We start from the raw sequence: 24,488 nt of genomic DNA on the forward strand, positions 1-24,488 counted from the left end.
CCCCTAGCAAATCACTGTCACCCTAACACTGACCCCCTGACCTCAACAGGAGAGGGCACCACCTACAGGGTTGGTGGTGGAGAAGACAAACGAGCAAACATCAATCATCGAAAAGCAGGAAGAGAAAAGGTGAGGGTGGAACATGCCCTGGGATAATGACCAGGGCAAGATGTTCATGGGCTGTGACATCCACAGGGGAGAACGCACGCAAAACACACACACACACACACTCACACTTACACGTAGGTGCTCTGGAAACCAAAACACTAAACTGTGGGGTTTAAGGGGTGGAGATTTAAAGTGCCACTTATGGTACAGGGGGACCCAATCTCCCTTTCAGGTAAAGGAACGAGTGGACAGTATATGTGACAAGACTGAAAATGAGAGATACTAGCTTAAACGGTGCCTTCAGGTAAAGTAACCCTCTCATGCTGATAACGTGCAGCCTAGAATACTTCAGGGTTAACCCACGAATATGATTTTATGTGTTAACAAAGTACCTTCTTTCCCCCTCGGGTGTCTCTCTCTCTCTCTGAGACAGATGTTGGTGAAGATGCAGGGGATGTGGCCTTCGAGAAGCACACCACAGTGGAAGGAGAACACAGACATAGGCTGAGCTCTTCTCTACCTCCCAAACCCTCCTTCCCCCGCCCCCCACCCCTCCGCCCCCGTTGTTGTATAACTGTATAACCCCGTGTCTGCTTTTTTCCTGCTGTGTTGTAGGAAACGTCAGGGGTGCTGGAAGGTGGTGGTGCAGGAATCAAGCGCAGGCAAGCTAAGTCAAAAGACTTTAGTGAATTATTTACATAGTACACGAGCACAATAAGCCGAGGAAATAAAGGGCACACAGGCGAAACAAAAAGGGCACGAAATGTGCGAAAAACAAAAACGAGGGAAGTAAGAGAACACCAAAACAGAAGAGAATCACAAAACACATAAAACAACGAGAATAAATAGGACACTAATGAGGATAACAGACACAGGTGTAAACATCAAGACAAAACCAAACGAACATGAAACAAGATCAGTGGCAGCTAGTACTGGGAACTACCGGCCAGAAACCTGCCCGAACAAGGAGGGAGGAGCAGCCGGCCGAAACCGTGACAGAAAGGTAACCCACTGACTATGGGCTGAAGTCTTGGACTACGAGCTGTGGGTAGAGAGGGACCAGGGCCCCAGTGAGAGAATACACCGGTGCCACCTGGTCAGGTGACAGCCAGGGGCAGTGGTAAATCGACATCAAAGGCACAGCGGTTAGACATGCTGACCGAGGGACTGGTGGGTATTTTCATTACATTTTTATTTTTTGTAGATTTATTTTTGTTTGTGTTGTGTTTTATATATAGTATGGTCTGGCTGTTTCTCGCTATGGCAAAGACACTCTTGAGACGTAGTCAGAGGTAGCTGGTTTGTTGTCTAGATAACCCTGGTTTAAATGTTTTTTATCAGAAGAAGTCAGGTTTCCCCATCTTTCAGCCTTGAAATTTGAGGATCGTAATGGGGAGTGATGATCCTAAGGTGTGGTTGGGCCCCATCTACCACAGCACCAAAATCATGGACTGATCCCAAAGGGTGAGAGACCTCTCACTTTACCCCCCTCTCTCTTTACTCTCTCCCCACCCGCCACCCCCCCCTCTCTCTCTCTCTCTCCTCCTTCACATCTCACTGTCATGTTTGTTTGTATTAAACTGACTATGGTCTTTTGTGTGTGTGTGTGCAAAGATGCCCCAGTTCCTGCGTGGTGTGGTTGTCAGCGGTGAGCAGCAGAAGGTGTGCAGACATGTCCGAGGCCTTCAGCGCCAAGTTCTCCTCCAGTATCCAGTGTGTGATGGGATGCCAGTGGAAAAACTGCATGAAGAAATTCCAGGTAAAACAGACACTACATTTAGTTTACTTTTATTTAAAGGGACACTTCAACACATTTTAACCACATAAATAACACATAAGCTCTTCATGTGAAAACAGGAATTTTTTATCTGATGAGATAACTAATGAATTGAACCTATGTATGTGGAAGAGTTCCAAAAGTACAAACCCAACCCATCTGTCACTTCAGGCCGGCTCAACTCAGACTCTCAAAGTATTAGAAAGAAAACAAATACAATGTGAACCCAAGTCTGGTAGATCACAGGGCTCACATGGGCGTTGAAAGAGATAGGGTGGAGAAAAATGATATTTTGTGTGTTTGTAGAATAAAGAAGGAGATGCCATCACCCTGGATGGAGGTTACATCTACACGGGGGGCCAGTATGAAAGAAAAAAAAAAAAAAAAAATGTATGCACTCACTGGATAAGAGCGTCTGCTAAATGACTAAAATGTAAATGTACATGTAAGACCTATGGGCTGGTGCCTGTTGCTTGGGAGAGCTACACAGGTAGGACCCCTCCACACCAATTAAAAGCAAAACGGAAGTTAATATACGTTGTAAAACAGCAGTAGCAGTAGAAACAATAACAAAAAGCAGCCTCCCACCCCTGGTTCGGTAAAAAGCTGAGGGGGTGGGGCTGGAGAAATGTAATCAAATATAGACAGAGCTATGGATTCAAGGATTGACCATCCATGATATCAACATGATAGTTTAACCATGTTTTGAGGCTGTATAGTGTTTGTTTGTATTTTCTTTGTTTACAAACATTGGAGTAAAACAAAGCTTATATTTTGGGTTCTGATGCGGTACGACAGTTGAACTAAGGCATTTATAAGTTATATTTAAGAATAATGGGTACATATATTCAGTTATAGGTCAAAAATGGATAGCAACGGCGATTGCCCCTTTAAAGGAATGCAGATTATATATATAAATATTTTGGGTAACATTTAAGTACTTATGTAATAGTTTTCATTAAAATGTGCAAAACAGCTTTTTAGCAAAAACTTTCTCAAGCAAGAATTTTGCTAGGACTGTTGGGGGAGTGGTTGAGGGGGAGGGGGAAAACTGAAAAACTAGCTGTTATTGGAAAGAGGTTTGGAACCCTTTGTTATTGGTCTATTAACCAATTTACCGCAAGGTGATGTCACTATGGAAAGTCGAAACTCCCGCCCCTTGCAAACCCGAATAGAAGGTTGTGTAGACTGTATTTTCAACAGCAATTATTAGGAAATAATACTGATCAGATTTTTACACTTTTTACACTATTAGTTTCATCAACGTTGTACAATATGATATAAAACACACTTCTGCTGCTCACCGCTGGAAAAAACACACCAACGCAGGAACTGGGCCTTTAAGTTCCTTCCACACATATGGGGTTTGATCATGTGATGATTTGCTGCAAATCAAATTGCCTTTTGGGACAATAACTAAACACACAATAAACCCTCTTCCTCTTTTCCTCTTTCCCCCCTCCTCCTCCTACCTCTTCCTTCTTCTCCTGCTCCTCCTCTCTCTCATAGGGGACAGTGATGGCAGTATTTACTATGCCGTGGCGGTAGTGAAGAAGTCCAACCGTGATATCACCAAGCTGGAGGACCTGAGGGGGCTGAGCTCCTGTCACACTGGCTATGGCCGTACCGCCGGCTGGAACATCCCCATAGGCCTGCTCATAGAGAAAGGCCTCTTCAGACCCGCACAGTGCCAGATACCACAGGGTAGGTCATAAACCAGGGTGTGTGTGTCTGTGTGTGTGTGTGTGCATGTGTGTGTGCATGGAAGCATGTGTGTTCATCTTACTTTCCTACTGTCTGTCTGACCCTCTCTGTCTCCTTCTGTCCACCTCAGCCGCTGGAGTTTTCTTTAAGAACAGCTGTGTCCCTGGTGCCAATCTGCCTGGTTTCCCTGACAACCTGTGTGGCCTATGTGTTGGGGACAGCAGCGGGCAGAACAAGTGTGAGAAAGGCAAGGACCTGTTTGACGGATATGATGGAGCTTTCAGGTACAGTACATCTCACAACTTAATGGTACACTTAAAGAGTTTGGCCCAGACATAGATTTAGACATAGAGATTTAGAGTTATATAACAGGCACCAAAATGTGCCAAGACAACTCCATTGCAGTTATAACACCAATTACAGTGTTATATTCAATGAGTGTATGCCAAACCTATGTACATGTTTATTGGCTCTGGTTTGGTGCAATGTTGGATAGGGAACATACTAGGAATAGATAGCGTCATTGACTTTCATACAATGTTTGTTCATTTGAATCAGGTGTTTGGCCAAGGGAGATGGAGAGGTAGCCTTCATCAAACACACCACTGTCTTCCAGAACACTGATGGTAAGTGTGTGTGTGTGTGTGTGTGTGTGTGTGTGTGTGTGTGTGTGTGTGTGTGTGTGTGTGTGTGTGTGTGTGTGTGTGTGTGTGTGTGTGTGTGTCAGAGTTATTATAATAAACTAAAACTGAAACTAAAACGAAAACTAATCATGAAAAAAACGATTTAGTAAACTGAAATAAATCATTAACAAATCCGTTTGAAAAACTAAAACTATACTGAAACTATTATCTTTGACTCCAAAACTAACTACACTAAAATGAAAACCATCATGAATAATGTCTGATGGGGGTTTTCAAGCTTTTTTTCTAATGGGGTTTTCAAGCTTCTGCATTTGGCGGGTCACATTGAGATTTAATTTATAATTTAAAGGTAGAGTCAGTGAAATGTTGTTGCCACGAGCAGCACCGCAGATATTGGGTGCGTTTGAGTGGTAAAGCTAAAGCAACCGACTGTAGACGAAAGTCAAGGAGTAAAGTCAGGCTGGGTTGCATCTGCGACAGCCAAAAGTCAGACACTATTGTTGTTTTCAAAAAGCAAGGCTCAGATCAATATGACAGTGTTCCCATTGTTTATAAAAGGTTTTCTTTATAATGTTGAAATAAACATGTATCTAACCCCCATATCACATACTCACAAACTGAAATCATAATATAATATTATGTGTGTACACATTGTACAATCAATCAGTGTGAGAGAGACTAAAATATCACATTTATTTGCATACATCCACTGTACACATAAATCACAGTAAATTGGTTTCTGTTTCAATCATGTCTTTGGTCACGTTTCCGTCAAACAAAAACACCCTAATAATGCAGGCGATGGCTGCAGGATGAAGTCGGTGAGGAGCAACTACAGAAACTTGCAGTCGACTGCAGTTAAAACTTCATGGCCTTTGATCACATAATTTGTGCAAAGTTAATGTCGGCATGTACAGTGGCTTGCGAAAGTATTCACCCCCCTTGGCATTTTTCCTATTTTGTTGCCTTACAACCTGGAATTCAAATGGATTTTTGGGGGGTTTGTATCATTTGATTTACAAAGCATGTATACCACTTTGAAGATGCAAAATATTTTTTCTTGTGAAACAAACAAGAAATAAGACAAAAAAACTGAAAACTTGAGCATGCATAATTATTCCCCCCCCCAAAGTCAATACTTTGTAGAGCCACCTTTTGCAGCAATTACAGTTCTCTCTGCTACCGCACGGCAAGCGGTACCGGAGTGCCAAGTCTAGGTCCAAAAGACTTCTCAACAGCTTCTACCCCCAAGCCATAAGACTCCTGAACAGCTAATCATGGCTACCCAGACTATTTGCACAGCCCCCCCCCACCCCATCTTTTTACGCTGCTGCTACTCTGTTAATTATTTATGCATAGTCACTTTAACTCTACCCACATGTACATATTACTTCAACTACCTCAACTAGCTCGGGTGCCCCGCACATTGACTCTGCACGTACCCCCGATATATAGCCCCCTACTGTTATTTTATTTTACTTCTGCTCTTTTTTTTCTCAACACTTTTTTGTTGTTGTTCTATTTTACTTTTTTATAAAAAAAATAAATGCACTGTTGGTTAAGGGTTAGGGTTAGGGTTAGATAAGATAACAAAATACAAACAAAAAAACATGTGATTTCTATTTATTTTTTTGTTCCATTATCTTTGAAATGCAAGAGAAAGGCCACAATATACTATTGCAGTTTAGGCGCAATTTAGATTTTGGCCACTAGAAAGCAGAAGTGTGTGTGCAAAGTTTCAGATTGATCCAGTGAAGCATTGCAATACTGGACTATCTTGTATCAGGTCTGCCCAAATGTGCCGAATTGGTCAATTGACACATTTTCAAGTACATAACTATAGAGAACATACAAAAATGATATGGTAACACAAAATGTAAGTTTACACACTCCCAGGAATGTCATACATGATGGATCATTAGCTTATACACTAACTTTCACACATCTAGATGGCCGGGCGGGGTGGGTGTGGAGCCAGAGACAGCAGGGGTTCAAACTGTAGAACCCAATTCCTACATTTGAATATAAAAATTGATTTTATCAAACAAAACTATGCTACATTTTATCTCTGGAACTCTCAGGATGACAAATCAGAGCAAGATTACTGAATGTAAGTATATTATTTACCTTCAGAGGTAAATGTATCAATTCAGGTGCCGTGATAAGTTTTTTGTTGTTGTGCACTCTCCTCAAACAATTGCATGGTATTTTTTCATTGTAATAGCTTCTGTAAATTGTACAGTGCAGTTATATGAACAAGAATTTAAGCTTTCTGCCCATATAAGACATGTCTATGTCCTGGAAAGTTTGCTGTTAATTACAACAGTCATGCAAATCACATTGGCGCACATTAGCTCAACCGTCTGGGACACCGATCCCGTAGAGGTTAACAGAAGACAGGTCCAATCGGGTCCAGTTGGTAAATCTATGTTAATTGCACATACCCGAGACCCGTGGCAATAATATCAGACCGGACCCAGATCCGAGACAAAAGTCACCGGTCGGATCTCGGAATTTCGGGTCTGTTGGACCCGTGGAGACCTCTACTTCATGCTGCTACAACGTGGTAGCTACGGGACCAAAACAGTAGAGAAGTTTAGCCTCACACTTCTATGCTCCTGAGCCCTATACTACATACCTGGTTTGAGGAGTTAGCGAGGTAACTTTGGTCAACTCTGAGTTCAATTAGGGATTACTGGTACCACTAAAGTGGTTCACCTTTAAGGCAGGTACCAACACATTTATACAGAACAAACCTGCTCCGGGACAGGCTAACTCATGGCTAACTCCATTTATACTAAATGAAGTGTCTGAGCCACGAGTTGAGGCCCAATGAAAGCAGATTCCTCCTTCTCGCATCATCCCCTTCTTTTGAGAAAGACGATAAAATATTTTATGAATAATTTGTTTTGTGTGTAAAAAAATTGTCATGTTAAAATACCTATCACATTTAGTAATGACAGAATGCATTGGAAACTTCACACACAATAAAACTTTTGTATGACTTCTCGAAATGAGTGGGGGAAAAGGTGCCTAGCAGTAACCGAAAGGTTGCTGGTTTGAATACCCGCGCTAACAAGGTGAAAAATCTGCTATTGTGTCCTTGAGCAAGGCACTTAACACTAATTTGCTCTAAGGGTGCCGTACTACTAAGGCTGGCCCTGTAAAACAACACATTTCTACTTTGTTTTACTGTGGCTGACTCTGTAAAACAACACATTTCACTGCACCTATCCGGTGTATGTGACAATAGAAAACATATATTTTTATTATTTTTTATTAACGATACGTAATAATATAAAGACTGCACTTCTAAAAGCCTATTTCACATCATAGCCAGCTGAAATTGAACGATAACTTTTCTTTCGTTTTGATTTTCGCACAAATGAAAAGGTGGCACTGACTCTCCCATGGATTGATGTTGCAGCATTGTCTCAGTGAAGAGTTCAGCATTCGACTAGCCACGTGTGACATGCACACGCAGTTACAAGCCTGCTAGATTTAGCGGCAGGCGGACAAGCAATATCCACCGTCGTAATACGAATGAAGCCTGAGCTGGAATGTGAAGCTAACTGAAGCTGGCTAGCTTTAGAAAACCCTGAGTAGGGGCTCCATATGATCCACATCGCGGAAATTCAGCTTTACGGTGTAATTGAAATTTTACAGAAATGTTCCCGCTTTACCGGAGACTGCATTTACGGTAAACACTGCTTATGTCAGCAAAATCAGAAATTACTTTTAAATTTCTATCGCAGAATCTGTAAATTGACATCCCAAAAAACACAAAAACTAAACACATAAATGGCTAACCTTCCACATATAGGCTTCTTTGAGGCCCTAACACTAAAACTAGAACTGAAACTAAATAATATAAAAACGTCAAACAAAATAACATGTTTTTATCAAACTTAAACATAATAAAAACTAGTAAACTGGATCTGAAAACTAACTGAAAATGAACTGCATTTCTAATGAAAATCTTAAAACTAATAGAAAAAATATATACAGTTGAAGTTGGAAGTTTACATGCACCTTAGCCAAATACATTTAAACTCAGTTTTTCACAATTCCTGACATTTAACCTAATAAAAATTCCCTGTTTTAGGTCAGTTAGGATCACCACTTTATTTTAAGAATGTGAAATGTCTGAATAATAGTAGTGTTACGTGTGAAATGTTTTTCTTTCTCCCAATCTTCCTTTGTGGTGTGTGTGGATCAGAGTGGTTGTTCTGTTTGTGGGTTCTGGTCATTACAGGTGTGCTGAGTTGCGGCTGACGATGGTGGGCGTGGCTTGGGTCCGGAGTCCTGGCAGCTGTGGCTGATTGACTAGAGTATAAACTGTTTGCCGTGTGAGCTCGAGAGGAAGAGGGGGTACTTTTTGTTTGGCTGAGGATTTGGTTATTGGTTGTTTTAATTTATCTTTGTTTGTGTTCCAGCCTGTCATCCTGTTGTATTCCACCCTACCTGGGTCCTGGAGAAGGGAAAGGTAGTTCTGCCCATGGGTGTACATTCACACAGAGATAACCCACTGTTTTACACTCTAGGTTAGCCGTGCGGGTGTCACCCCTGTATTTGTGGTAAGAGGTAGGAAAGCTGGTTAAGGGTTAGAGTGTGACAGGAAGGATTAGGTGTGTAGAAGAGAAGGGATCTTTTGTTTATTTTCATTACTTGGACCCCGATCCCAAACATTCCCTTCTCTTACCTTCCCTGGTTTGTTTGATTGGTTTTTGTTTTATTTACTGTTTCTTTATGGGTGTTGTATAATTCTGTTTAATTACTTTACTAAATGTCCCTGAGGGCTAACATTGAGTTCAGGTTGTTGTGTCTGGTTATTTTAGTTCATTACACCCCACATTTCTTCCTCATCCATCTAGTTTACATTGTGTGCGCAGGCACGGGCATTTACGTCTCCTCCTCAGACGATCTACACCCGAGGGGAGAACGTAACAGAGAATTATTTATTTCAGCTTTTATTTCTTTCATCACATTCCCAGTGGATCAGAAGTTTACATACACTCAATTAGTATTTTGTAGTATTGCCTTTAAATTGTTTAACTTGGGCCAAACGTTTTGGGTAGCCTTCCACAAGTTTCCCACAATAAGTTGGGTGAGTTTTGGCCCATTCCTCCTGACAGCTGGTGTAACTGAGTCAGGTTTGTAGGCCTCCTTGCTCGCACACGCTTTTTCAGTTCTGCCCACAAATGTTCTATAGGATTGAGGTCAGGGCTTTCTGATGGCCACTCCAATACCTTGAATTTATTGTCCTTAAGCCATTTAGCCACAACTTTGGAAGCATGCTTGGGGTCATTGTCCATTTGGAAGACCCATTTGCGACCAAGCTTTAACTTCCTGAATTATGTCTTGATGTTGCTTCAATATATCCACATAATTTTCCTTCGTCATGATGCCATCTATTTTGTGAAGTGCACCAGTCCCTCCTGCAGCAAAGCACCCCCACAGCAGGATGCTGCCACCCCCGTGGTTCACGGTTGGGATGGTGTTCTTCGGCTTGCAAGCACCCCCTTTTTCCTCCAAACATAACGATTGTCATTATGGCCAAACAGTTCTATTTTTGTTTAATCAGACCAGAGGACATTTCTCCAAAAAGTACGATCTTTGTCCCCATGTGCAGTTGCAAACCGTAGTCTGGCTTTTTTATGGCGGTATTGGAGCAGTGGCTTCATGGTGTTTATACTTGTGTACTATTGTTTGGTAATTGCTCCCAAGGATGAACCAGACTTGTGGAGGTCTAAATTTTTTTTATGAGGTCTTGGCTGATTTCTTTTGATTTTCCCATGATGTCAAGCAAAGAGGCACTGAGTTTGAAGGTAGGTCTTGAAATACATCCACAGGTACACCTCCAATTGACGTCAATTAGCCTATCAGAAGCTTATAAAGCCATGACATCATTTTCTGGAATTTTCCAAGCTGTTTAAAGGCACAGTCAACTTGTTTATTTTTTTTGTCATTTAGCAGACGCTCTTATCCAGAGCGACTTACAGGAGCAATTAGGGTTAAGTGCCTTGCTCAAGGGCACATCAACAGATTTTTCACCTAGTCGGCTCGGGGATTAGAACCAGTGACCTTTCGGTTACTGGCACAACGCTCTTAACCGCTAAGCTACCTGCCGCCCCACACTTAGTGTATGTAAACTTCTGACCCACTGGAATTGTGATACAGTGAAATAATCTGTCTGTAAACAATTGTTGGAAAAATTACTTATGTCATGCACAAAGTAGATGTCCTAACCGACTTGCCAAAACTATAGTTTGTTAACAAGACATTTGTGGAGTGGTTGAAAAACGAGTTTTAATGACTCCAATCTAAGTGTATGTAAACCTGCGACTTCAACTGTATACTGAACAAAAATATAAGCGCAACATGTAAAGTGTTGGTCTCATGTTTCATGGGCTGAAATAAAAGATCCCAGATATTGTTCATATGCACAAAAAGCTTATTTCTCTCAAATGTTGTGCACAAATGTGTTTACATCCCTGTTAGTGAGCATTTCTCCTTTGCCAAGATAATCCATCCACCTGACAGGTGTGGCATATCAAGAAGCTGATTAAACAGCATGATCATTACACAGGTGCACCTTGTGCTGGGGAAAATAAAAGCCACTCTAATAAAATGTGCAGTTTTGTCACACAACACAATGCCACAGATGTCTCATGTTTTGAGGAAGCATGCAATTGGCATGCTGACTGCAGCAATGTCCACCAGAGCTATTGCAAGAGAATTGAATGTTCATTTCTCGACCATAAGCAGCCTCCAACGTCGTTTTAGAGAATTTGGCAGTACGTCCAACCGGCCTCACATCCGCAGGCCACGTGTATGGCATCGTGTGGGAGAGCGGTTTGCTGATGTCAACATTGTGAACAGAGTGTCCCATAGTGGCGGTGTGGTTATGGTATGGGCAGGCATAATCTATGGACAACAAACACAATTTCATTTTTATGATGACAATTTCAACGCACAGAGATACCGTGAAGAGATCCTGAGGCCCATTGTCGTGCAATTCATCCACCACCATCACCTCATATTGCATGATCATGCACGGCTCCATATATCACAAGGATCTGTTCAACATTCGTGGAAGCTGAAAAGGTCCCAGTTCTTCCATGGCCTAAATACTCACCAGACATGTCACCCATTGGGCATGTTTGGGATGCTCCTGATCGACGTGTACGACAACGTGTTCCTGTTCCTGCCAATATCCAGCAACTTCGCACAGCCATTGAAAAGGAGTGAGACCACATTCCACAGGCCACAATCAACAGCCTGATACAACTCTATGCGAAAGAGATGTGTCGTGCTACATGAGGCAAATGGTGGTCACACCAGATACTGACTGGTTTTCTGATCCACGCCCCTACCTTTCTTTAATGTATCTGTGACCAACGAAGCAAAGCTGTCATCAAGGTAAAAGGGTGGCTTTTTGAAGAATCTCAAATAGAAAATATATTTTGATTTGTTTAACACTTTTTTGGTTACTACATGATCCCATGTGTTTTTTCATAGTTTTGATGTCTTCACTATTATTCTACAATGCAGAAAATAGTAAAAATAAAGAAAATCCCTTGAATGAGTTTGTGTGTCCAAACTTTTGACTGGTACTGTATATCTGTTCTCTAGGTAACTCAGGTGAGTCGTGGGCCATTGACCTGCAGTCTAAGGATTTCCAGCTCCTGTGCCCCCAGGGCTCCAGGGTGGAGGTGACCCAGTATGGCCACTGTAACCTGGCCCGGGTCCCCTCCCACGCCGTCATGGTACGGCCCGACACCAACATCTACGCCCTCTACGGCCTGCTGGACAAAGCACAGGTAAGACTGACTGGGCCAGTGGTTAGTTGATTGATTGATTGATAGTACACATGTAGCATAACATCATAGAAAGAAAGAAATTACCCCTTCTATTCACACCTTAAAAAGTGAACATTAAACAATTAACTACCGGTACATGTTTATTATTAACGACATGCTGATAAAACTAAGTGGTAGTTGATATACTTTCCTCCTCCTTATCTCTCTCCATGACTACTATAGTAGTCACATGCATTCAGAGTTCAAGATGTTTGACTCGTCTGAGTACCAGGGCTCTGACCTCATCTTCAAAGACTCCACTGTCAGTATGATCAGAGTGGCTGAGAGGAAAACCTATGACCAGTGGCTGGGACAGGGCTACATGGACTCATTCACCAACATGGAGTGCAACTCCTCTGCTAAAGGTACAGTGTACACACACACACACACTTTGATCTCACTCATTTTACTGACAGTAATGCTTTAAAAATAGTAGCTTTCATATGTGTTGGTGTACTGAATACAGGAGGTTGGTTGCACCTTAATTGGGGAGAAAGGGCTCATGGTAATCCCTGGAGCGGTATCAAATACATAAATAACATGGTTTCCAGGTTTGATGCCATTCCATTAGCTCCGTTCCAGACATTATTATGAGCCATTCTCCCATCAGCAGCCTCCACTGGTACTGAAGTATGTTTGTGTGTTTTTCCTGCAGTACTGTCCTCTGTCTCCCTGCTCCTGGTGGCACTGATGAGCTCCATCTTCATCTGGGCGTAAGAAGACTTGTCCTTCCCCAAACCCAACCCCAAACCCCATCCATGTTCCAGCCCCAACTCTAACCCCTGTCCCAGCTCCAACGTCAGCCCCAGTCCCACCTTGAACATTTCAACCCTAGCCACAGTCCCAGTAACAATCTAAACCTATGTTCTTGTCCCAACCCAAATATTCCATTCCCAGTCCTAACCCCAACCCCAACCCCAGTAGCCTACTACCGCTGTAGGGAATCTCTCCTCTCCTGCCAAAGCACCAGCAATAACACTGAACATTACCACCCAATGGACCGCAACAGCTTTTCCTGTCTTTAGGAGATGCTGCCTCCGTCCCTTCATCTGTATGTAATTCATGGCTTATGATTGTACTACAGATTTGCTTACTACTGTATATGTTGATGTTAGGATTTGGTCATTGTTGTTGAGTCAGTGAGTCACTTATTGAGCCTGTCTCTCAATGGGGAAAAGAGAATACAGCTTTATTTGGTTGAGCCATAGGAGATTAACTCATTCCCAACCAGAGATGACGAAGGACGTCATTGCTATTATGCTTACCGACGGTAACTGCCATATCAGTGCATATGCTTTTAACTGTTACATACTTTACTATGCAGTGTTTGTCTTTCCCAAGGATTTATGTTGCCTACACCAACTGATGAAAATGATGAAAATTACAGGCCTCTCATCTTTTTAAGTGGGAGAACTTGCACAATTGGTGGCTGTCACGAACGTCATAATGAGTGGACCAAGGCGCAGCGTGATATGCGTACATCTCTTTAATAGTGTACTTAGCAACACGATACAAATAACAAAACAACAAAACGAAACGTGAAGTCCTCGGTCATACACAAACCTACACGGAACAAGATCCCACGAATCACAAGTGCACAAAAGGCTGCCTAAGTATGGTCCCAATCAGAGACAACAAGCAACAGCTGATTCACGTTGCCTCTGATTGAGAACCACCCCGGCCAACAGAACATAGGAAACGAAACATAGACACTACACAAAGAAACTAACACCCTGGCTCAACATACAAGAGTCCCCAGAGCCAGGGCGTGACAGTGGCTGACTAAATACTTTTTCCCCCACTGTATGGATGGTGTTAAGAGATAGATGGGAGGTATTGAATAGAGTTGAAGGATGGGACTAATAACAAATAACAACAAATAATAACAAAGATAGCTAATAATGTAAGCATACTGTGTCCATAATAAGTATATAGGTTGTATGTTGGGAGCTTTTGGGAAAGAGCACAGTTAGAAAGATATGGCATATAGAAGCAAACCGGATGGACGTCATGAAAATGATAGGAGAGGTTGATAGTAGAAGAAGTTCAGAGCAAAATATATATATATATATATATATATATATATATATATATATATATAATATAATTATTGTAAAAATAACTCTGTCCATAAGGTGTAGATAGTAAGTATAGACCGGAAGTAGAGGCCTGGGCATTGTTGTTCACTAATTTACTCCAAGTAGGGAAAGGATGGCGGGGTTGAAAAGTAATAAAGGGGAGTATATCCATACACAAAAAAAAATGTATGCAAGCACGACTGTAAGTCGCTTTGGATAAAAGCGTCTGCTAAATGGCATATTATTATTATTATTATTATATATATATATAAAAAACATGGGGGATTGGAAGTGATGCAGACAATTACATTGATAGAAGATACAATCTATCTGCAATATTAAGCTGATCCACCCCCCCAAAAAAAAAATAGAAAAAGAAAAAAAAGAAATAAAGATAAATAAATGAAGTAATAAATAAATAAATTAAAAATTAAAAACATAACTTTCTTTTACAAGTGAACTAACGCCATGCTGATGTTGTTGCCAGCTATCAATCAATCAATCAATTTTATTTTATATAGCCCTTCTTACATCAGCTAATATCTCGAAGTGCTGTACAGAAACCCAGCCTAAAACCCCAAACAGCTAGTAATGCAGGTGTAGAAGCACGGTGGCTAGGAAAAACTCCCTAGAAAGGCGAAAACCTAGGAAGAAACCTAGAGAGGAACCAGGCTATGAGGGGTGGCCAGTCCTCTTCTGGCTGTGCCGGGTGAAGATTATAACAGAACCATGCCAAGATGTTCAAAAATGTTCATAAGTGACAAGCATGGTCAAATAATAATCAGGAATAAATCTCAGTTGGCTTTTCATAGCCGATCATTAAGAGTTGAAAACAGCAGGTCTGGGACAGGTAGGGGTTCCATAACCGCAGGCAGAACAGTTGAAACTGGAATAGCAGCAAGGCCAGGCGGACTGGGGACAGCAAGGAGTCACCACGGCCGGTAGTCCCGACGTATGGTCCTAGGTGCTCAGGTCTCTCAGTTGGCTTTTCATAGCCGATCATTAAGAGTTGAAAACAGCAGGTCTGGGACAGGTAGGGGGTTTCGTAACCGCAGGCAGAACAGTTGAAACTGGAATAGCAGCAAGGCCAGGCGGACTGGGGACAGCAAGGTGTCATCATGCCCGGTAGTCCTGACGTATGGTCCTAGGGCTCAGGTTCTCAGAGAGAAAGAGAGAACGAGAGAATTAGAGAGAGCATACTTAAATTCACACAGGACACTGGATAAGACAGGAGAAGTACTCCAGGTATAACCAACTAACCCCAGCCCCCCGACACATAAACTACTGCAGCATAAATACTGGAGGCTGAGACAGGAGCGGTCCGGGAGACACTGTGGCACCATCCGAAGAAACCCCCGGACAGGGCCAAACAGGAAGGATATAACCCCCACCCACTCTGCCAAAGCACAGCCCCCCGCACCACTAGAGGGATATCCTCAACCACCAACTTACAATCCTGAGACAAGGCCGAGTATAGCCCACAGAGGTCTCCACCACAGCACAAACCAAGGGGGGGCGCCAACCCAGACAGGAAGATCACGTCAGTAACTCAACCCACTCAAGTGACGCACCCCTCCCAGGGACGGCATGAAAGAGCACCAGCAAGCCAGTGACTCAGCCCCTGCAACAGGGTTAGAGGCAGAGAACCCCAGTGGAGAGGGGAACCGGCCCGGCAGAGACAGCAAGGGCTGTTCGTTGCTCCAGAGCCTTTCCGTTCACCTTCACACTCCTGGGCCAGACTACACTCAATCATATGACCTACTGAAGAGATAAGTCTTCAGTAAAGACTTAAAGGTTGAGACCGAGTCTGCGTCTCTCACATGGGTAGGCAGACTGTTCCATAAAAATGGAGATCTATAGGAGAAAGCCCTGCCTCCCGCTGTTTGCTTAGAAATTCTAGGGACAATTAGGAGGCCTGCGTCTTGTGACCGTAGCGTACGTATTGGTATGTACGGCAGGACCAACTCGGAAAGATAGGTAGGAGCAAGCCCATGTAACGCTTTATAGGTTAACAGTAAAACCTTGAAATCAGCCCTTGCCTTAACAGGAAGCCAGTGTAGGGAAGCTAGCACTGGAGTAATATGATCAAATTTCTTGGTTCTAGTCAGGATTCTAGCAGCCGTATTTAGCACTAACTGAAGTTTATTTAGTGCTTTATCCGGGTAGCCGGAAAATAGAGCATTGCAGTAGTTAACCTAGAAGTAACAAATGCATGGATTAATTTTTCTGCATCATTTTTGGACAGAAAATTTCTGATTTTTGCAATGTTACGTAGATGGAAAAAAGCTGTCCTTGAAACAGTCTTGATATGTTCGTCAAAAGAGAGATCAGGGTCAAGAGTAACGCCGAGGTCCTTCACAGTTTTATTTGAGACGACTTTACAACCATCAAGATGAATTGTCAGATTTAACAGAAGATCTCTTTGTTTCTTGGGACCTAGAACAAGCATCTCTGTTTTGTCCGAGTTTAAAAGTAAAAGTTTTCAGCCATCCACTTCCTTATGTCTGAAACACAGGCTTCTAGCGAGGGCAATTTTGGGGCTTCACCATGTTTCATTGAAATGTACAGCTGTGTGTCATCCGCATAGCAGTGAAAGTTAACATTATGTTTTCGAATAACATCCCCAAGAGGTAAAATATATAGTGAAAACAATAGTGGTCCTAAAACGGAACCTTGAGGAACACCGAAATGTACAGTTGATTTGTCGGAGGACAGACCATTCACAGAGACAAACTGATATCTTTCCGACAGGTAAGATCTAAACCAGGCCAGAACTTGTCCGTGTAGACCAATTTGGGTTTCCAGTCTCTCCAAAAGAATGTGGTGATCGATGGTGTCAAAGGCAGCACTAAGGTCTAGTAGCACGAGGACAGATGCAGAGCCTCGGTCTGACGCCATTAAAAGGTCATTTACCACCTTCACAAGTGCAGTCTCAGTGCTATGATGGGGTCTAAAACCAGACTGAAGCATTTCGTACACATTGTTTGTCTTCAGAAAGGCAGTGAGTTGCTGCGCAACAGCTTTTTCTAAAATTTTTGAGAGGAATGGAAGATTCGATATAGGCCGATAGTTTTTTATATTTTCCGGGTCAAGGTTTGGCTTTTTCAAGAGAGGCTTTATCACTGCCACTTTTAGTGAGTTTGGTACACATCCGGTGGATAGAGAGCTGTTTATTATGTTCAACATAGGAGGGCCAAGCACAGGAAGCAGCTCCTTCAGCAGTTTAGTAGGAATAGGATCCAGTATGCAGCTTGAAGGTTTAGAGGCCATGATTATTTTCATCATTGTGTCAAGAGATATAGTACTAAAACACTTAAGTGTCTCTCCCGATCCCAGGCCCTCGCAGAGCTGTGCAGATCCAGGACAGCTAAGCCCTGGAGGAATACGCAGATTCAAAGAGGGAGTCCGTAATTTGCTTTCTAATGGTCATGATCTTTTCCTCAAAGAAGTTCATGAATTTATTACTGCTGAAGTGAAAGCCATCCTCTCTTGGGGAATGCTGCTTTTTAGTTAGCTTTGCAACAGTATCAAAAGAAATTTTTGGATTATTCTTATTTTCCTCGATTAAGTTGGAAAAGTAGGATGATCGAGCAGCAGTGAGGGCTCTTCGGTACTGCACGGTACTGTCTTTCCAAGCTAGTCGGAAGACTTCCAGTTTGGTGTGGCGCCATTTCCGTTCCAATTTCCTGGAAGCTTGCTTCAAAGCTCGGGTATTTTCTGTATACCAGGGAGCTAGTTTCTTATGACAAATGTTTTTCGTTTTTAGGGGTGCAACTGCATCTAGGGTATTGCGCAAGGTTAAATTGAGTTCCTCAGTTAAGTGGTTAACTGATTTTTGTCCTCTGACGTCCTTGGGTAGGCAGAAGGAGTCTGGAAGGGCATCAAGGAATTTTTGTGTTGTCTGAGAATTTATAGCACGACTTTTGATGCTCCTTGGTTGGGGTCTGAGCAGATTATTTGTTGCGATTGCAAACGTAATAAAATGGTGGTCCGATAGTCCAGGATTTTGTGGAAAAAAGCCAGCATTAACTAGCTTGCTGGGAAGGAAGGGCTCATCAGGCACCAGGGGAAGGGCTCATCAGGCACCAGGGGCCTCATTTATAATCGTTGCGTAAATTTTATACTAAATATCAGCCTGCACTATTTCTGAAAAGAAAAATATTGAGATTCATAAACTTGGTACATGCCATACATATATAAGTCAGACCTGTCCTAAATCTGTTCACGCGTGAACGAGCATTAAAACTCAGCCTGAATAACGCCCATCATTCCCCTTTTATGGTGACAATAATGCTCTTATTTGCTGTATACTTTCAAAATATTGGAATTAGGCCAAGACAGTATATCTACAGGAAATATAAATGGCGAACTTGATCAAATGACTTTGGAGGTGTTGGCAGAATGTCTTTTTTTGCAGTGACATTTGCTATATCTGACCATTTCTGAAACACAAAAACAATTGCAAATTGTTGTGGACCTGTAAACAGATGGTTTGAATTGAATAATGTTTTGCATTTACTTTCTCCCGAACCTAAATATGCTGCACCGCTCGCAAATTCTGAAACATTGTCTACTTTGGTTTTATTTGTTTTTTTACTAGCGTAGGCCTACTTACAGTGGTAACCTATTAAATTCTACTATATGACCTTTTCCTCAGTTTCTCAGAGATCGTTTATGGTAGTGGATTCTAAACTTGATTCAAACAACCTACACCTGTCCTTGGTGTGGTTATTATATATGTAAATCAAACTGCAAATGCATGGTGTCTTAAATACAAGGAGTGAAGTGTTACAATTTACCCCATGGTCTGGGTTAGTTGTAACAGTGCTTGGGGTGAATTGTAACATAATTAAAAAGTGCATAAATCATGACATGTAACTAGTTATTGAATGCCTTTATTGAGACCATGAGAGCTACATTGGCATGTTTAGCATTTTGTTTGATAGAAATAATAATAAATATAAATGATAAAATGTTTATTATTTTACCCTTCACTAACTGATCTTTCTCAACCAAACAACAACTAGGCTAAACTAAACACCTGAACGTTTGTGGTGTGTGTGTGTGTCTGTGTGTGTAACTGAATGTGGGACATGTTCACTTAATCAGAGTCACAGTTGTTGTTACGGTTCGGCACTGTTGGTCCGGTTCCCGCTTGTTGCCCTTTCCCTTTTTCCCCTGTGTGTGTGTGTGGTCTGTGTCTGTCTCCCCCTGCTGTGCAGCCCAGTCAGAGGATCTAGGTCAGGGGGCGTGGCCATTCTCTCTCATGCTCCGTTACTTCCAGCTGCGGCTCATTGTCATCAATCAACCAGCAGTTATCTACCCGGGCTGGACACCTCTCCAGCGCCAGTTCGTTCCTACACTACCTGTGATCCCGTCTGTTCCTGCTGCCTGCCTACCTGCCATTCCCACGCCGCAACCTGCTCATCTGTTGTCTGGTATCCTCGTCATCCAGCTCTCCGGACTACTGGCTCTCCCCCTCACTCAGCTCCTACCCCGGTCTGAAGCTATTCCACCCTGAACTGTTTCTCTCTGCCAATTCACGCTGAATAAACGACATCCTAATTCACCCTCTGTTGTCCGTGTGTCCGTCTCTGCACCTGAGTCCCCCACCAAGCCTAATAGAACGAACTGGCCAAACATGGACTCAGCAGAGATGCCACATGAAACAACGGGTGATGGCGCATAACGCGCCTCCATTCACAGGGAATGTTATTGGGACAACACGACCAACTCATCCGGACTCTTGTGGATAACAACCAGCAGTTGTTGGATCAAGTATCTCATCTCACCTCTCAGGTAGCTAACCTGGTAACACTCACTACCCTTCCTCCCTCTGCTTCTCCTCCGCCTGTTCCTCCTACAGTGGCTCCAGGCTCAGGCTTCCGCCTCCTGCCCTTCGGGAACCCCCTACAACCTCACCCGAACCTTTCACCGGGGACCTGAACAAATGCCGTGGTTTCCTGCTTCAGTGCCGCTTGGTGTTCCAACAGAAGCCCCTGTCTTTCTCCACGGAATCCTCAAAGGTACATTACGCACTGGGGTTAATGAGGGGCAAAGCTTTGATTTGGGCAGAAGTGGCTTGTTCTACTCAGCAGATTGCCAGCCTGTCGTTGACGATTTTTCCTCTCAATTGAAAGTTGTGTTTGATCACCCGGACCATGCCGGGACCGCCACAAAGAGACTATTGAAGCTACGACAGGGCACGGGTAGCGTGGCTGAATACGCCATTGATTTTTGGACCTTGGCAGCCGATTCCAAGTGGAATGACGAAGCTCTTCAGGGAGCGTTTGTTAACGGTCTAAGTGACACGATTAAGAATGAACTAGCTGTTCGTGATGAGCCTGCTAACCTTCATGTTCTCGCTTTCCCTTGCTACACGAATAGACAACAGGCTACGGGAGAGGAGACAGGAGAGGGGCGGTCGGGTCCACACCGCAGCGGATCCCTCCACGGAACTAGACGAGCCCATGCAGCTGGGCCGTGCTCGTCTGTCCCCTGCCGAAAAGGAACGGGCGCATGCGGGCTGGTGAGTGCATGTACTGTGGGGACCGCACTCATTTCCTGGTTAACTGTCCGGTTCGCCCCAAAAGACCAAGCTCGCAGGTAAAAGTGGGCATACTTTGCAGTGCTACACCTGACTCAATGCCCACAGCACCCCGTCTAGTTATCCCAGCTACAGTCCAGTTCAGGAATCTATCTCTCCCACTAGCTGCTCTCATCGACTCTGGTGCTGAGGATAGTTTCCTTGACGTTAACCTGGTCACTCAGGCTGAGATCCCTGTTAAGCCCCTGCCTAAGCCTATAACAGTAACCGCTATTGACGGCCATCAGTTTGCCAACATCACCCATCAAACTGTCCCCGTTTCTCTCATGCTGTCCGGCAATCACAAAGAAACCATCCAGTTTAAAGTAGTCTCCTCCTCGGCCTCCCCCTTATCCTCGGTTTCCCTTGGCTTAGCATTCACAACCCCCATATTGACTGGCAAAACCACAAAATACACAGTTGGAGCACTCACTGCCATTCTGTTTGCCTTGGGTCGGCTATTCCGCCCTCGGTAGGTTCCCCTGCTTCCCCTGTCAAAACCCCAGACCTCTCTTCAGTCCCTGAGGAGTACCTGGACCTGGCCGAGGTATTCAGTAAATCCAAAGCACTCTCACTACCACCTCATAGGCCATACGATTGCGCTATTGAGTTACTGCCTGGAGCCCCCTTTGCCGTCCAGTCGGCTTTTCAATCTGTCCCGTCCTGAGAGAGAAGCTAGAAACCTACATAGGCGACTCCCTAACCTCTGGCATCATTCGTCCCTCATCTTCCGCTGTTGGTGCTGGGTTCTTTTGTTGAGAAGAAGGACAAAACATTACGCCCTGCATTGACTACAGAGGACTTAATAACATCACAGTCAGAAATACGTACCCCCTGCCTCTCATCAACTCAGCATTTGAACCCCTTCATGGTGCCACCGTGTTTACCAAACTCGACCTCACGTAACGCTTACCACCTCGTTAGGATCAGGCCGGGAGACGAATGGAAGACTGGGTTCAATACCCCTCTCGGACACTTTGAATACCTAGTCATGCCATTCGGTCTCACTAACGCCCCAGCAGTGTTTCAGGCCATGGTTAACGATGTGTTGAGGGATTTTCTACACCGTTTTGTGTTTGTCTATTTGGATGACATTCCTAATATTCTCTAAGTCACAGGATGAACACGTCTCCCACGTCCGTCTGGTTCTCCAACGCCTCATGGAAAATAAACTGTATGTGAAAGCAGAAAAATGTGAGTTCCACCGGCAGTCCGTCCCCTTTTGGGCTTTATTATCGAGCGGGGACAAGTGTCACCAGACCTGACAAGATCAGAGCGGTTGTGGAGTGGCCCACACCCACGTCTCGGAAGCAGCTACAACGCTTCCTGGGCTTCGCCAACTTCTACCGCCGCTTCATCAGGGGTTTCAGCCGAGTGGTTGCCCCCTGACCAAGCTCACCTCCCCTAAGGTGCCATTCCTGTGGACGCCTGAGGCCGAGTCAGCTGTGAGTACATTGAAGGAACTGTTCACCACCTCACCTGTTCTTATTCATCCAGACACTAGCTTGCAGTTTATTGTGGAAGTGGATCGCCTCTGATTCGGGGTGGGGGCAGTCCTGTCACAACGCTCCCCACGGACCAGAAGCTCCATCCTGTGGCCTTTTTCTCCAGGAGATTGACCCCTGCTGAGAAGAACTACTGACGTGGGTAACCGGGAGTTGCTTGCTGTCAAGTTGGCGTTGGAGGAGTGGAGGCACTGGCTAGGACGGAGCAGAGCAACCCTTCATAGTCTGGACAGACCACAAGAACCTGGCTTACATCCAGTCATCCAAGAGGCTGAACTCCCGCCAGGCCAGATGGGCTCTGTTCTTCAGCAGGTTCAAGTTTATTTTAACATATCGTCCTGGCACACGTAATGTCAAGCCTGATGCTCTCTCTCGCCAGTTTACAGACAATGAAGACTTCAGCAATCCTGAACCTGTTCTGCCCGCTTCCTGTTTGGTGGCGGCTGTTCACTGGGAAATCGAGTCCTCGTCGATCGGCACAAGAGTTGGAACCTGGACCGGCCGATGGCCCCCGACCTTTCTCTATGTTCCCGCAGCGTGCGGCGCGAGTGCTCAACTGGATCCACACCTCACGATTCTCCTGCCACCCTGGTATGAACCGTACACTGTCGCTACTTAAGAGGCACTTTTGGTGGCCATCCGCCGAGGCTGACGTCCGGGGAGTACGTGGCGGCCTGTTCCATCTGTGCCCAAAGTAAGGCTTCCCACAGGGCTCCTTCGGGCCTGCTGCGGCCTCTCCCAGTCCCGAGTCGTCCTTGGTCTCACGTGGCCTTGGACTTCGTCACTGGACTTCCTATGTCTGAGGGTAATGACACCATACTCACCATCGTGGACAGATTCTTTAAATCTGCCCATTTTGTTGCATTACCAAAATTACCGTCTGCCAGTGAGACAGCCGACCTCTTTGTCCTACATGTATTCCGTCCCCATGGAATCCCTGTGGACATAGTGTCCGATAGAGGTCCACAGTTCATTTCTCGGGTATGGAAGGAGTTTTGTTCGGCTCTGGGTGCCTCTGTCAGTCTCTCATCAGGTTTCCATCCCCAGTCCAATGGCCAGACTGAGAGGACCAATCAGGACCTGGAGGCTGCTCACGGTGTGTGACATCCCAGAACCCGTCCACCTGGGCCAAACATCTCCCGTGGGTCGAATATGCCCACAATTCCCTCACCTCATCTGCCACCGGCCTCTCACCTTTTGAGGCGGCTTTGGGGTACCAACCGCCATTGTTCCCGTCTCAAGAAAGGGAGTTAGCCGTCCCGTCAGTTCAGGATAACCTTCGTCTCCCGTAAGCTGTCGCCCCGGTATTTGGGTCCTTTCGAGATCGACTCCATCATCAACCCTTCGGCTGTTCGGTTGAAGCTTCCCCAGGCCATGAGAGTCCATCCTACATTTCACGTGTCCCAGCTGAAGCTGGTCTCCTCCAGCCCTTTGTGTCCGCCTGTGGATCCCCTCCGCCACCGCGTATTGTGACGACCATCCAGCCTACACGGTGCGGAGACTGCTGGACGTCCGGAGGCGTGGTAGAGGGCTTCAGTACCTGGTGGACTGGGAGGGATACGGTCCCGAGGAGAGGTCCTGGATTCCCCGACGATTTATACTGGATCCGCAGCTGGTGGCTGACTTCCATAGGGACCACCCTGACAAGCCGGGTGGGTCGCCGGGTGGCGCCCGTTGAGGGGGTACTGTTACGGTTCGGCACTGTTGGTCCGGTTCCCGCTTGTTGCCCTTTCCCTTTTCCCCGTGTGTGTGTGGTCTGTGTCTGTCTCCCCCTGCTGTGCAGCCCAGTCAGAGGATCTAGGTCAGGGGGCGTGGCCATTCTCTCTCATGCTCCGTTACTTCCAGCTGCGGCTCATTGTCATCAATCAACCAGCAGTTATCTACCCGGGCTGGACACCTCTCCAGCGCCAGTTCGTTCCTACACTACCTGTGATCCCGTCTGTTCCTGCTGCCTGCCTACCTGCCATTCCCACGCCGCAACCTGCTCATCTGTTGTCTGGTATCCTCGTCATCCAGCTCTCCGGACTACTGGCTCTCCCCCTCACTCAGCTCCTACCCCGGTCTGAAGCTATTCCACCCTGAACTGTTTCTCTCTGCCAATTCACGCTGAATAAACGACATCCTAATTCACCCTCTGTTGTCCGTGTGTCCGTCTCTGCACCTGAGTCCCCCACCAAGCCTAATAGTTGTGACACTGGTATGGCTGTCCTGGGGTACAGGCTTG

General features: G+C 44.7%; 1 protein-coding gene across 1 annotated transcript; it reads left to right on the plus strand.

Annotated features, from left to right (window-relative positions):
• The first annotated feature begins 1,722 nt into the window (after positions 1-1,722).
• On the plus strand, positions 1,723-13,479 carry LOC121539850 (melanotransferrin-like). Its single transcript, XM_045220604.1, has 7 exons — positions 1,723-1,867; positions 3,395-3,589; positions 3,720-3,873; positions 4,148-4,215; positions 11,869-12,070; positions 12,279-12,460; positions 12,751-13,479. The coding sequence occupies exons 1-7, from the start codon at positions 1,723-1,725 to the stop codon at positions 12,810-12,812; spliced, it is 1,008 nt and encodes a 335-aa protein (XP_045076539.1). The 3' UTR covers positions 12,813-13,479.
• The last annotated feature ends 11,009 nt before the right edge of the window (positions 13,480-24,488 follow it).

This window comes from Coregonus clupeaformis, unplaced genomic scaffold (genome assembly GCF_020615455.1).
Source record: "Coregonus clupeaformis isolate EN_2021a unplaced genomic scaffold, ASM2061545v1 scaf4538, whole genome shotgun sequence".
Taxonomy (NCBI): domain Eukaryota; kingdom Metazoa; phylum Chordata; class Actinopteri; order Salmoniformes; family Salmonidae; genus Coregonus; species Coregonus clupeaformis.